Source organism: Schistocerca nitens, chromosome 12 (genome assembly GCF_023898315.1).
Source record: "Schistocerca nitens isolate TAMUIC-IGC-003100 chromosome 12, iqSchNite1.1, whole genome shotgun sequence".
Taxonomy (NCBI): domain Eukaryota; kingdom Metazoa; phylum Arthropoda; class Insecta; order Orthoptera; family Acrididae; genus Schistocerca; species Schistocerca nitens.
In genome coordinates, this window is record NC_064625.1 from 131,636,937 (window position 1) to 131,651,783 (window position 14,847).

General features: G+C 47.3%; 1 protein-coding gene across 1 annotated transcript in view; it reads left to right on the plus strand.

Annotated features, from left to right (window-relative positions):
- The first annotated feature begins 12,892 nt into the window (after positions 1-12,892).
- LOC126215207 (uncharacterized) overlaps positions 12,893-14,847 on the plus strand; it is a 74,538-nt gene continuing 72,583 nt past the window's right edge. The window contains exon 1 of the mRNA XM_049941871.1: positions 12,893-13,066. Coding sequence (XP_049797828.1) covers positions 12,963-13,066 — 104 coding nt within the window. The 5' untranslated portion in view covers positions 12,893-12,962. The remainder of the gene's footprint in view (positions 13,067-14,847) is intronic.

The window sequence follows — 14,847 nt, forward strand, 5'->3', positions numbered from 1 at the left end:
GGACTGGGAGGAAACTGTATTTAGGGATACCAGTTCGATTTTACACACAGTACGCGACGGAACTTGCCCCCCTTCTTGCAGCGGTGTACCGTGGGTCTCTAGAAGAGCGTATCGTTCCAAAGGATTGGAAAAGGGCACAGGTCATCCCCGTTTTCAAGAAGGGACGTCGAACAGATGTGCACAACTGTAGACCTATATCTCTAACGTCGATCAGTTGTAGAATTTTGGAACACGTATTATGTTCGAGTATAATGACTTTTCTGGAGACTAGAAATCTACTCTGTAGGAATGTTTCGAAAAAGACGGTCGTGTCAAACCCAGCTCGCGCTATTCGTCCACGAGACACAGAGTGCCATAGACACGGGTTCCCAGGTAGATGCCGTGTTTCTTGACTTATGCAAGGCGATCGATACAGTTCCCCACAGTCGTTTAATGAACAAAGTAAGAAAGAGCATATGGACTATCAGACCAATTGTGTGATTGGATTGAAGAGTTCCTAGATAACAGAACACAGCATGTCATTCTCAATGGAGAGAAGTCTTCCGTAGTAAAAGTGATTTCAGGAGTGCCGCAGGGGAGTGCCGTAGGACCGTTGCTATTCACAATATATATAAATGACCTTGTGGATGACATCGGAAGATCACTGAGGCTTTTTGCAGATGATGCTGTGGTGTATCGAGAGGTTGTAATAATGGAAAATTGTACTGAAATTGCAGGAGGATCTGCAGCGAATTGACGCATGGTGCAGGGAATGGCAATTGAATCTCAATGTAGACAAGTGTAAGGTGCTGCGAATACATAGAAACATAGATCCCTTATCATTTAGCTACAAAATAGCAGGTCAGCAACTGGAAGCAGTTAATTCCATAAATTATCTGGGAGTACGCATTAGGAGTGATTTAAAATGTAATGATCATATAAAAAGCTGATCGTTGGTAAAGCAGATGCCAGACTGAGATTCATTGGAAGAATCCTAAGGAAATGCAATCCGAAAACAAAGGAAGTAGGTTACAGTACACTTGTTCGCCCACTGCTTGAATACTGCTCAGCAGTGTGGGATCCGTACCAGATAGGGTTGATAGAAGAGATAGAGAAGATCCAACGGAGAGCAGCGCGCTTCGTTACAGGATCATTTAGTAATCGCGAAAGCGTTACGGGGATGATAGATAAACTCCAGTGTAAGACTCTGCAGGAGAGACGCTCAGTAGCTCGGTACGGGCTTTTGTTAAAGTTTCGAGAACATACCTTCACCGAAGAGTCAAGCAGTATATTGCTGCCTCCTACGTATATCTCGCGAAGAGACTATGAGGATAAAATCAGGGAGATTAGAGCCCACACAGAAGCATACTGACAATCCTTCGTTCCACGAACATTACGAGACTGGAATAGAAGGGAGAACCGATTGAGGTAGTCAAGGTACCCTCCGCCCCACACCGTCAGGTGGCTTGCGGACTATGGATGTAGATGTAGATGTAGATGTAGAACTGACATAGACAACTATAAGAAGGAGATGGACAGAGAGAGGGGGAAGAGGTGATGGACAAAGAGAGGGGAGCAGGGAGATTAGGACGTGTATCCAATTCCAATGCATATTAGACACGTGTGATGTCTCTATTCGTCCTTTTCCATTTAATTAGACTAAGCCACAGAAAAGTATGCCTGGCTGCAGCTAATTTGCCGCGCGGGATTAGCCGAGCAGGCTCAGGCGCTGCAGTCATGGACTGTGCGGCTGATCCCGGCGGAGGTTCGAGTCCTTCCTCGGGCATGGGTGTGTGTGTTTGTCCTTAGGATAATTCAGGTTAAGTAATGTGTAATCTTTGGGACTGATGACCCTAGCAGTTAAGTCCCATAAGATTTCACACACATTGCAGCTAATTTCATTTACAAACATAAAAGTTAACATAAGGTCATATCTAAACAAAAATCATTATTTCACGCATGATTATTTATATTTTATGTAATTATGATAATTCTGTAGCTTTAGCATGAAAATCTATTAATATAATTTTCATTAAGTTTTGGGAAATTATGTACCAGTTACTAATTTTAGTCTGTTTGCCTCAATTGTATATTTTTTTGTTTTGTTCTTCTTGTTTGCACTAGTCTGAAACTTGTCTAATGGACTCAAGTCGTGCTTTGAAGCGATTTAGAAAGCAGGAGTGTTCAGCTGCAATTAGTGTCTCAGTTATTGATTTATCAGACAGACATCATCCCAGAAACAGTTCACATACGTCGTACAATGATTACCTATGGCCACTGCCACACTCCTGATAAGACAACGACACCATCTTCATGATAACCAGCTAAGTAAAAAGTTATATTTAAGTAAAGTGAACATGACACTTCCTTTAGAATAATGACGAAAGTCCATTCGGTGGACACTTACATGCGTAGAAGATATTTAAGTGGCGTGATAGTCACCTATCCTCTGACTGTGTGTATTTCGTTCTGTATGTATTTTGAACGTTTCTTCGTGGTATTTTCAGAGGCAGAGATTGGGGACCAGCCCATTTGCCTAACGAGCGTGGGAAACAGCCTAAAAGCCATCCTCAGGCTGGTCGTTGTACCATACCACTGTCATTAAACCACCACGCTGATACAGTTCGAATCTGCCTTTATAATGTTATAGTGTATTCTGCGTTACGCTATAGAAGGAGGTGTTAATGTCGCTTTATGGTACTACAAGTAAATATTTATACAACGTCAAGTGTTCCTGCAAGTGTTCCTCACAAATTGTGTAACCGCACATTATCAATTTTTTCCCCTTATTATTGGCACTAATCATTGGATGTATAAACAGATGGACTCACAAAACTACATGAGAGGTGTCTATTAGACCCCTGTGTTAATACTGGTACACAATGTTGACAGTAAAATAGTATTATCAAATTACGACGGGTCTGATGACAGAAGGAATAAACAAATTTTTGTTCTGATACTGTGACCTTTATTTTAGGACAATATAAAATACGAAACCATAGAAGCAATGAATTGAAATTTATGCCTCAGCCAGGTCTTGAACCCGGGTAGATGTGCTATCCACTAATGGCCTAGTGAGGTGTCGGCCATTTTCTGATGGAAGTCTCCAAATGTCGCGAAATAGTGCCGTATTTTCACTCCTCCTCGTGTCATCAAATGTCAAGGCTTTTGATATGTCTTCAAATGGATAGGCTCAATCGGTTGCTCGGATGGCATTTTTTTTCTTCTCGGTTTCTTCACATTATCCCTGCAGGTATTTCGCCTTGGTTTACCTGTAGTTGCTCTTTGTCTCATTCTTCAGTAGCTTATATCTGGTGAGTCAGGAGGAAAGGTATATGTTTACAGATGTGGCAGTATCAGTGATTCTGAACAGAATACTTCATATATACATATACTCCATTCCGTATGGTTTCCTAGATAGAACATAATTGGAATCACTTTCATACGTGTCTCTAAAATAACTCAAAAACCGCCCTCTCTGCCGAAAACGTGATACATTGCAAAATTACGCTACATTAAATTTCCTACGAAAAAAATTCTATTTATTTTCTTACACTAAAGAGCCAGATAAACTGGTACACCTGACTAATATCGTGTAGGGCCCTCGCGGGAACGCAGAAGAGCCGCAACACGATGTGGCACGGACCAGACTAATGTTTGAGGTAGTGCTGAAGGAACTGACTGCATGAATCCTGCAGGACTGTCCATAAATCCGTAAGAGGGGGTGGAGATCTCTAGTGAACAGCATTTGCAAGGCATACCAGATATGCTCAGCAATGTTTCATGTCTGGGGAGTTGCGTGGCCAGCGGAAGTGTTTAAACTCACAACAGTGTTGCTGGAGCTACTCTGTAGCTATTCTGGACGTGTGGAGTGTCGCATTGTCCTGCTGGAATTTCCCAAGTCCGTCTAATGCACAATGGATACGAATGGATGCAGGTCATCAGCCGGATGCTTACCTACGTGCCACCTGTCAGAGTCGTATCTTGACGTATCAGGGGTCCCATATCACTCCAACTGCACTCGCCCCACACCATTACAGAGCCTCCACCAGCTTGAACAGTCCCCTGCTGACATGCAGGGTCCATGGATTCATAAGGTTGTATCCGTATCCATACACGTCCATCCGCTCGATACAATTTGAAACGGGCCTCGTCCGACCAGGCAACATGTTTCCAGTCATCAACAGTCCAATATCGGTGTTGATGGGCCCAGGCGAAATGTAAAGCTTCGTGTCGTTCAGTCATCGAGGGTAGACGAGTGGGCCATCGGCTCTGAAAGCCCATATCGATGATGTTTCGCTGAATGGTTGACACGCTGACACTTTTTGATGGCCCAGCATTGAAATCTGCTGCAATTTGCGAAACGGTTGCACTTGTCTCACGTTGAACGATTCTCTTCAGTCGTCGTTGGTCCCGTTCTTGCAGGATTTTTTTCCAGCCGTAGTGATGTCGGAGATTTGATGTTTTATCGGATTCCTGATATTCACGGTACACTCGTGAAATGGTCGTACGGGAAAATCCCCACTTCATCGCTGCCTCGGAGATGCTGCGTCCCATCGCTCGTGCGCCGATTATAACACCACGTTCAGACTCACTTGAATCTTGATAATTTCCCATTCTAGCAGCAGTAACCGGCCTAAAAACTGTGCCAGGCACTTGTTGTCTTATATAGGCGTTGCCGACCGCAGCGCCGTATTCTGCCTGTTTACATATACACTCCTGGAAATGGAAAAAAGAACACATTGACACCGGTGTGTCAGACCCACCATACTTGCTCCGGACACTGCGAGAGGGCTGTACAAGCAATGATCACGCGCACGGCACAGCGGACACACCAGGAACCGCGGTGTTGGCCGTCGAATGGCGCTAGCTGCGCAGCATTTGTGCACCGCCGCCGTCAGTGTCAGCCAGTTTGCCGTGGCATACGGAGCTCCATCGCAGTCTTTAACACTGGTAGCATGCCGCGACAGCGTGGACGTGAACCGTATGTGCAGTTGACGGACTTTGAGCGAGGGCGTATAGTGGGCATGCGGGAGGCCGGGTGGACGTACCGCCGAATTGCTCAACACGTGGGGCGTGAGGTCTCCACAGTACATCGATGTTGTCGCCAGTGGTCGGCGGAAGGTGCACGTGCCCGTCGACCTGGGACCGGACCGCAGCGACGCACGGATGCACGCCAAGACCGTAGGATCCTACGCAGTGCCGTAGGGGACCGCACCGCCACTTCCCAGCAAATTAGGGACACTGTTGCTCCTGGGGTATCGGCGAGGACCATTCGCAACCGTCTCCATGAAGCTGGGCTACGGTCCCGCACACCGTTAGGCCGTCCTCCGCTCACGCCCCAACATCGTGCAGCCCGCCTCCAGTGGTGTCGCGACAGGCGTGAATGGAGGGACGAATGGAGACGTGTCGTCTTCAGCGATGAGAGTCGCTTCTGCCTCGGTGCCAATGATGGTCGTATGCGTGTTTGGCGCCGTGCAGGTGAGCGCCACAATCAGGACTGCATACGACCGAGGCACACAGGGCCAACACCCGGCATCATGGTGTGGGGAGCGATCTCCTGCACTGGCCGTACACCACTGGTGATCGTCGAGGGGACACTGAATAGTGCACGGTACATCCAAACCGTCATCGAACCCATCGTTCTACCATTCCTAGACCGGCAAGGGAACTTGCTGTTCCAACAGGACAATGCACGTCCGCATGAATCCCGTGCCAACCAACGTGCTCTAGAAGGTGTAAGTCAACTACCCTGGCCAGCAAGATCTCCGGATCTGTCCCCCATTGAGCATGTTTGGGACTGGATGAAGCGTCGTCTCACGCGGTCTGCACGTCCAGCACGAGCGCTGGTCCAACTGAGGCGCCAGGTGGAAATGGCATGGCAAGCCGTTCCACAGGACTACATCCAGCATCTCTACGATCGTCTCCATGGGAGAATAGCAGCCTGCATTGCTGCGAAAGGTGGATATACACTGTACTAGTGCCGACATTGTGCATGCTCTGTTGCCTGTGATCATGTGATGTATCTGACCCCAGGAATGTGTCAAAGTTTCCCCTTCCTGGGACAATGAATTCACGGTGTTCTTATTTCAATTTCCAGGAATGTAGTATAACAGCAAAGTGTGTTGCAGTGTGTGCTAAAGATATGAGACCTTTTAATGCTGTTTCCGGTGAAGGTTTCAGAGAACTAGGAGAAGAATTAATACGTCTAGGTGCGCATTATGGAGAAAGAGGAGGAAGAGATTAGTGTTTAACGTCCCGTCGACAACGAGGTCATTAGTGACGGAGTGCAAGCTCGAGTGAGGGAAGGATGGGGAAGGAAATCGGCCGTGCCCTTTCAGAGGAACCACCCCGGCATTTGCCTGAAAGGATTTAGGGAAATCACGGAAAACCTAAATCAGGATGGCCGGAGACGGGATTGAACCGTCGTCCTCCCGAATGCGAGTCCAGTGTGCTAACCACTGCGCCACCTTGCTCGGTATTACGGAAAAGTTAACGTGGCAGATGTCATGCCACATCGATCTACTATAAGCAGACATGTCAAAGAACAAGCTCATGCAATACGAAACAGCATAATTCCTTCTGTAATTGCGGAAGTTATTAATAAAACATGTGGTGCGACAGTTGATATGTGGACCGATTCGCATAATCAGGTGCACTATTTGACGCTTACAACACTCTACATTAACACAGATTGATCGCTTGTGAACAATGTTTTATTTACAACAAAATTCCTGGACGTTAAGAAGACGGGAATAAATATTATGAAAGAAATTGAAGAGAGGATGGCTGATTGGGACATTTCGCCGGACATGTTGCCCAGATTTGTTTTTGTCTCCGACCAGGGTGCCAACGTAATAAAGACTTTGGAAAATCACGAAAGGTTCAAATGGCTCTGAGCACTATGGGACTTAACTGCTACCGGCCGCGGTGGTCTAGCGGTTCTGGCGCTGCAGTCCGGAACCGCGGGACTGCTACGGTCGCAGGTTCGAATCCTGCCTCGGGCATGGGTGTGTGTGATGTCCTTAGGTTAGTTAGGTTTAAGTCGTTCTAAGTTCTACGGGACTTATGACCTAAGATGTTGAGTCCCATAGTGCTCAGAGCCATTTGAACCATTTTTTAACTTAACTGCTGTGGTCATCAGTTCCCTAGAACTTTGAACTACTTAAACCTAACTAACCTAAGGACATCACACACATCCATGCCCGAGGCAGGATTCGAACCTGCGACCGTAGCGGTCGCGCGGTTCCAGACTGTAGCGCCTAGAACCGCTCGGCCAGTCCGGCCGGCTAAAATCAAAAAAGGTTCAAATGGCTCTGAGCACTATGGGACTTCACTGCTGTGGTCATCAGTCCCCTAGAACTTAGAACTACTTAAACCTAACTAACCTAAGGACATCACACACATCCATGCCCGAGGCAGGATTCGAACCTGCGACCGTAGCGGTCGCGCGGTTCCAGACTGTAGCGCCTAGAACCGCTCGGCCACATCCGGCTCTAAAATCACGAAATGATTCCTTGTGCTGCTCATTGTATGACCACAGCACTTAGCCATACTTTCGATAAGTTCTTGTTAAATCGTGCCCCGAACATCGCATCAACAATAAATACCGCAAAACGCATGGAAGGTACATTAAGAAAAGTGGCTCCTGCTCGTCTTTGAAATCATCGGTGAAACAAGAGGTCTGCACACGCTGGAACAGCTTGTACACTATGCTGGAATCCTTACACACTCAGTATAACGAAGTTGCTGCTTTGCTGATGGAAAAGGACTCCGCTTACAGATTGCAAGGATATGATAATGAGCTAGCAGGACAAAGTGCGCATTTTCTGAGACCTTTTTAAAGAGGTGACAGATGAATTATAAGGCGAAAAAAAATCGGCAATCCAGTTAGTTCTTCTTTGGTTTCAGAAACTGCAACAAATTTGCAGTGTCAATGACGGTGTCAGGTGAGTAATTAATGCAGTTAAAAGCACTGTTTCATTATGATTCGCGGTAGATTTATAATTAACTAGAGTAATTGATGTGTACTATCAGATATGTATTTTTTAACAGGAGGTACAAAGGATTAAAAATCGAGCCCTGATTTTCGTTTGTGAGAAGATTGTGATCGCTTCGGGACATAGAATTGCTACGTTTCTTTGGCCGTCTTTCCGTTATCTTAATATGCTTGAAATAAATGAAAAGCAATAAATTCTTAGCAATGTGCGAAAAATGTGTGCTACGTACGCAGTTACAACATGCAATCATTAACATAATCGTTTTTGCATAGTTACTGGATAGTGTTTTATAGAGAAAAGGGAATGTTGTAATTCGTACAATATTTCACTAAGGTAAAACACCTCGTGTTTACGGGAACGTTTCGATGATTTCCACATCAGTTCTGTAATACTTGTCTCTTTTGTTTATTATGATAGATCCTTCAAGTACTCTGTCATCACCATCCAAAAAGAGAGATCGTTTCAAGGAATGGAAGAACAACAGATCATCCGCAGCAGATGAAGTAGATCTCTACATTTTAATGCACCCCGGAGATAATGACGACATTTTAAAGTGGTGGAACAGACATGAAACAGATCTGCCAGGCCTGCATACAGTTGCAAGACGTACTTTATGTATCCCAGCAACAAGCGCACCTAGTGAAAGATGCTTTAGTAAAGCTGGCATGTCACTAACAAATCGCCGCAGCCAATTAAATCCGGAACGCGTTAGTGATTTACTGCTGATCAACTGCCAGAGGTGGTTGTTCTGGGTACTGATTTCTCAGGATCTATGCACCCAAACTGCGTGAAAATGTAATCACAAGTCAATTCTCGTATAATACACTGCTGGCCACCGTAAATGCAACACCCTGAAGGAAGCATCCGAATCAAGTGAAATTTACACCATGGGTTTGCAGCGATGAGATATGCAACTGATTAGAATTTCAGCGCAGACGCACATCACGCGCGCCTGTGGCGCCACCTCATAGCGCCATTTAAGGCTTGGCGATTTCGACGAGTGTACGTTCGACACGTGTGTTTACCTTGTGGTTGTTTCACAAGACGATCAGTTATGCCTCGTAGACAACATCTTTTGATCAAGTATCCGAGTTCGACAGAGGAAGGATAGTGGCTTACCGAGATTGTGGATTATCATACAGAGAAATCGCTAGTCGTGTTGGACGAAACCAAACAACTGTAATGCGGATATGTGACCGTTGGATGCAGGAGGGTACGACGGACCGACGTGGTCGATCGCATTCACCTCGGTGCACCACTGCACGTGCTGATAGGCAAATTGTGCGCATGGCAGTGACGGATCGCTCAGTGACATCCCGAACCGTAGCACAGCACATTGCGTCTGTAACGCATCATCCAGTGTCTGCGCGTACCATTCGACGCCGTTTACAGCAGAGTGGTCTGTCCGCAAGACGGCCATTGCTTCGTCTACCATTGACGCAGAACCACAGACGTTTCCGTCGCCAATGGTGTGATGACAGACGGATGTGGACGGCAGAATGGAATGACGTTGTCTTTACTGACGAGTCACGCTTCTGTCTGCAGCACCACGATGGTCGGATTCGAGTGTGGAGACACCGTGGAGAGAGGATGCTGGACAGCTGCATTATGCACCGCCACACTGGTCTTGCACCGGGTATTATGGTATGGGGCGGTGTTGGATATTACTCTCGCACGCCTCTAGTACGCATTGCCGGTACTTTAAATAGCCGGCGCTACATATCCGAGGTGCTGGGGCCAGTTGTCCTTCCTTACCTTCAGGGCTCGGCCACAACCATGTTTCAACAGGATAATGTGCGACCACACGTGGCACGCATTCTCCAAAGGTTCTTCGTCAATAACCAGATTGAATTGCTTCCCTGGCCGGCTCGCTCTCCGGATCTTTCGCCGATAGAAAACATGGTTGCTCAACGAGTGACCCGGATTACATCCCCAGCTGCCGCACCAGATGATCTTTGGCAACGTGTGGAAGCTGCGTGGGCTGCTGTACCCCAGGAACACATCCATCGTCTCTTTGACTCAATGCCGAGACGTGTGGCAGCGGTGATCTCCAACAATGGCGGCTACTCTGGCTACTCATTCTGGCAGGAACCACATGTCACAGACGTCTGTAAACGTAATCATTTGATACTTGGTCAACATGTTATCTACAAAATAAATTTTGTTGTGCTACCTCTTGTCTTTCTTGGTGTTGCATTTATGGTGGCCAGCAGTGTATATTTGTCGAATGCATTCCCGTTTATCTTCTGCATTTCTTCTTGGTGTAGCAATTTTAATGGCCAGCAGTGTGCATTGTTTATTCTCTATCAAAATCTTTCATTTGATAACTATGCCTATCAGTAGTTAGTGCTTACAGTAGTCAGAATCTTTTAATTAGCTAGCAGTAGGCGCTCGCTGTATTGCAGTAGTTCGAGTACCGAAGATTTTTGTGAGGTAAGTGATTCATGAAAGGTATAGGTTATTGTTAGCCGGGGCCATTCTTTTGTAGGGATTATTGAAAGACAGATTGCGTTGCGCTAAAAATACTGTGTGTCAGTTTAGTGATGATCAGAATAAGTAAAGAGAAAACTGTCTGAGTACGTTGAGTTTTGCCCAGCTGTTTGGAAGTCTAATAACGTAAGAGTTTTTCCAGCGCTGTCATTCTTTACATTCAAAGGGGAAGTTTCAAGCTCCCTATTACTGGAATAGCCAAGCTGTGATTAAAATGAATGAAATAGAGTGGAAACTGGTCTTGCCAATGTGGAGCGAGTCCATCGAAAGTGTTTACTGACAGTGCCGTATTTAAAATTTGTAAGTCAGGTGCGTATAATACAATTCGTTGAGATTGTAACTAAAAGAAGTATAGCAAAACGGTTGGGTGATACGGCGTTGCTATCATTGTACGGTAGCAGTGGCTACGATAAGTCATATCAATATTTCCGATGCACAAATATTAAATGCACTCGCTTGTCAGGCCACACATCTATTAGGCCTAAGTGCTAGATGCAACAGGTGGGAGAGTTGCTACCGGATAAGATGACGGTAGTAACCTCTCAGTATGGAGGACCAGGAACCATCGTAAAACTAGTGAACAGGAAGTAGCAAGTATATGGATCAAGTGTCACCTTGTATATAAAAATAATAAACTTTTGGGTGGTGTAACTCATTATTATACACTCCTGGAAATTGAAATAAGAACACCGTGAATTCATTGTCCCAGGAAGGGGAAACTTTATTGACACATTCCTGGGGTCAGATACATCACATGATCACACTGACAGAACCACAGGCACATAGACACAGGCAACAGAGCATGCACAATGTCGGCACTAGTACAGTGTATATCCACCTTTCGCAGCAATGCAGGCTGCTATTCTCCCATGGAGACGATCGTAGAGATGCTGGATGTAGTCCTGTGGAACGGCTTGCCATGCCATTTCCACCTGGCGCCTCAGTTGGACCAGCGTTCGTGCTGGACGTGCAGACCGCGTGAGACGACGCTTCATCCAGTCCCAAACATGCTCAATGGGGGACAGATCCGGAGATCTTGCTGGCCAGGGTAGTTGACTTACACCTTCTAGAGCACGTTGGGTGGCACGGGATACATGCGGACGTGCATTGTCCTGTTGGAACAGCAAGTTCCCTTGCCGGTCTAGGAATGGTAGAACGATGGGTTCTATGACGGTTTGGATGTACCGTGCACTATTCAGTGTCCCCTCGACGATCACCAGTGGTGTACGGCCAGTGTAGGAGATCGCTCCCCACACCATGATGCCGGGTGTTGGCCCTGTGTGCCTCGGTCGTATGCAGTCCTGATTGTGGCGCTCACCTGCACGGCGCCAAACACGCATACGACCATCATTGGCACCGAGGCAGAAGCGACTCTCATCGCTGAAGACGACACGTCTCCATTCGTCCCTCCATTCACGCCTGTCGCGACGCCACTGGAGGCGGGCTGCACGATGTTGGGGCGTGAGCGGAAGACGGCGTAACGGTGTGCGGGACCGTAGTCCACCTTCATGAAGACGGTTGCGAATGGTCCTCGCCGATACCCCAGGAGCAACAGTGTCCCTAATTTGCTGGGAAGTGGCGGTGCGGTCCCCTACGGCACTGCGTAGGATCCTACGGTCTTGGCGTGCATCCGTGCAGCGGTCCGGTCCCAGGTCGACGGGCACGTGCACCTTCCGCCGACCACTGGCGATAACATCGATGTACTGTGGAGACCTCACGCCCCACGTGTTGAGCAATTCGGCGGTACGTCCACCCGGCCTCCCGCATGCCCACTATACGCCCTCGCTCAAAGTCCGTCAACTGCACATATGGTTCACGTCCACGCTGTCGCGGCATGCTACCAGTGTTAAAGACTGCGATGGAGCAAACTGGCTGACACTGACGGCGGCGGTGCACAAATGCTGCGCAGCTAGCGCCATTCGACGGCCAACACCGCGGGTCCTGGTGTGTCCGCTGTGCCGTGCGTGTGATCATTGCTTGTACAGCCCTCTCGCAGTGTCCGGAGCAAGTATGGTGGGTCTGACACACCGGTGTCAATGTGTTCTTTTTTCCATTTCCAGGAGTGTAGAAGTTATGTAATGTTTCTGCCAGGAAGTTTCAGGAAATGGAAAGTTTAGCAGAGGTGCAAGGTACTCTCCACCATGCACCGTGAAGTGGCTTGCGGAGTATGCATATAGATGCAGATGTCGATGTGTGAGCAATACATCCAGGAGTCTCTTTGTGTCGGACCTGCAGTATCCGCCACAATTGGAAATCCCGATATGGTTATCGCTTCGTGAAGAGGCTGTTTATCATCAAACAAACACTTCAGACGATTGCCCCGCTATGCGTGTTTCCCTCCCCCCCCCCCACCCACCCCCCCTCCCTGTTCACGGTGTTTGCCCACTCTAAGCGTCTCCTTTCACAGCAGTTTGCTTCCTAGATAGTGGCTCCATCTGGAGAGGCAGCGATCTGTGTTTGTTGTACACGTGTTCGTGCTTCCAGCTGAGCAACATGAGATTCCTCGCAGAAGCCTTGCTATGTCTTGCAGCGCTGTCGGCAGTTTTCGCTGTTCCAGCACGCGTCTGGAAGCCTGAGAAAGATCTTCACGTCGCACGGTAAATACTGTTACGCTTGCCACGACGTTAAAGTTTAGCGGTAAGTGCGAACGGATGAGGTGTCTACATCGGATTGATGACTGATTAGCTGTGAGTTGCGGTCTTCAGTCCGAAGACTTCTCCCAATAACTACTGCAACGTACATACTTCTGAAACTGCTTAAAGTATTCGTTCATTGGTCTTCTTGTGTATAATCTCCCGTCTTCCCCCTACCCCCTCCTCGCCATTGCACAAACGAAGCATTGACAGTATCTTCACGTCTCAGTCTGCGTCCTATCAATCGATCCCCTTATTTAATCAAGTTGTAAGAAATGTTTATTTTCTCCCCATCTCGATTACAGTACGTCAGAATTACTAGTTTGATACAGGGTGTTTGAAAAAACTTATACGTTATAGGATATAAGCTGCCATTATGCAAAACAACTGTTTCTTTTTTTTTTAACCCAAACATGGTTCAACATCTCCGTGCCATCATCAGTGGCTTTTTTATTATTGAGAACGTGATTCAATATTATATGGTCTTATAGGACCAACTGTAGAGTGTCATGCATTGATAACTATCACTGCACGACACCATACAGATGATGCTGCAAACTATACAATATACACTACTGGCCATTAAAATTGCTACACCAAGAAGCAATGCAGATGACAAACGGGTATTCATTGGACAAATATATTGCACTAGAACTGACATTACATTTGCACGCAATTTGGGTGCATAGATCCTGAGAAAACGGTACCCAGAACAACTACCTTTGGCCGTAGTAACGGCCTTGATACGCCTGGGCACTGAGTCAAACAGAGCTTGGATGGCGTGTACAGGTACAGCTGCCCGTGCAGCTTCAACACGATACCACAGTTCATCAAGAGTAGTGACTGGCGTATTGTGACGAGCCAGTTGCTCGGCCACCATTGACCAGACGTTTTCAATTGGTGAGAGATCTGGAGAATGTGCTGGCCAGGGCAGCAGTCGAACATTTTCTGTATCCAGAAAGGCCCGTAAACGACCTGCAACGTGCGGTCGTGCATTATCCTGCTGAAATGTAGGGTTTCGCAGGGATCGAATGAAGGGTAGACTCACGGGTCGTAACACATCTGAAATGTAACGTCCACTGTTCAAACTGCCGTCAGTCCGAACAAGAGGTGACCCAGACGTGTAACCATGGCACCCCATACCATCACGCCGGGTGATACGCCAGTATCGCGATGAAGAATACACGCATCCAATGTGCGTTGACCGCGATGTCGCCAAACGCAGATGCGACCATCATGACGCCGTAAACAGAACCTGGATTCATCCGAAAAAATGACGTTTTGCCATTCGTTCACCCAGGTTCGTCGTTGAGTACACCATCGGAAGGGCATGCAGCGTCAAGGGTAACCGCAGCCATGGTCTCCGAGCTGATAGTCCATGCTGCTGCAGACGTCGTCGAACTGTTCGTGCAGATTGTTGTTGTCTTGCAAAGGTCCCCATCTGTTGACTCAGAGATCGAGACGTGGCTGCACGATCCGTTACAGCCGTGCGGATAAGATGCCTGTCACCTCGACTGCTAGTGATACGAGGCCGTTGGGATCCAGCACGGCGTTCCGTGTTACCCTCCTGAACCCACCGATTCCATATTCTACTAACAGTCACTGGATCTCGACCAACGCGAGCAGCAATGTCGCGATACGATAAACCGCAATCGCAATAGGCTACAATCCGACCTTTACTAAAGTCGGAAACGTGATGGTACGCGTTTCTCCTACTTACACGCATCACAACGTTTCACCAGGCA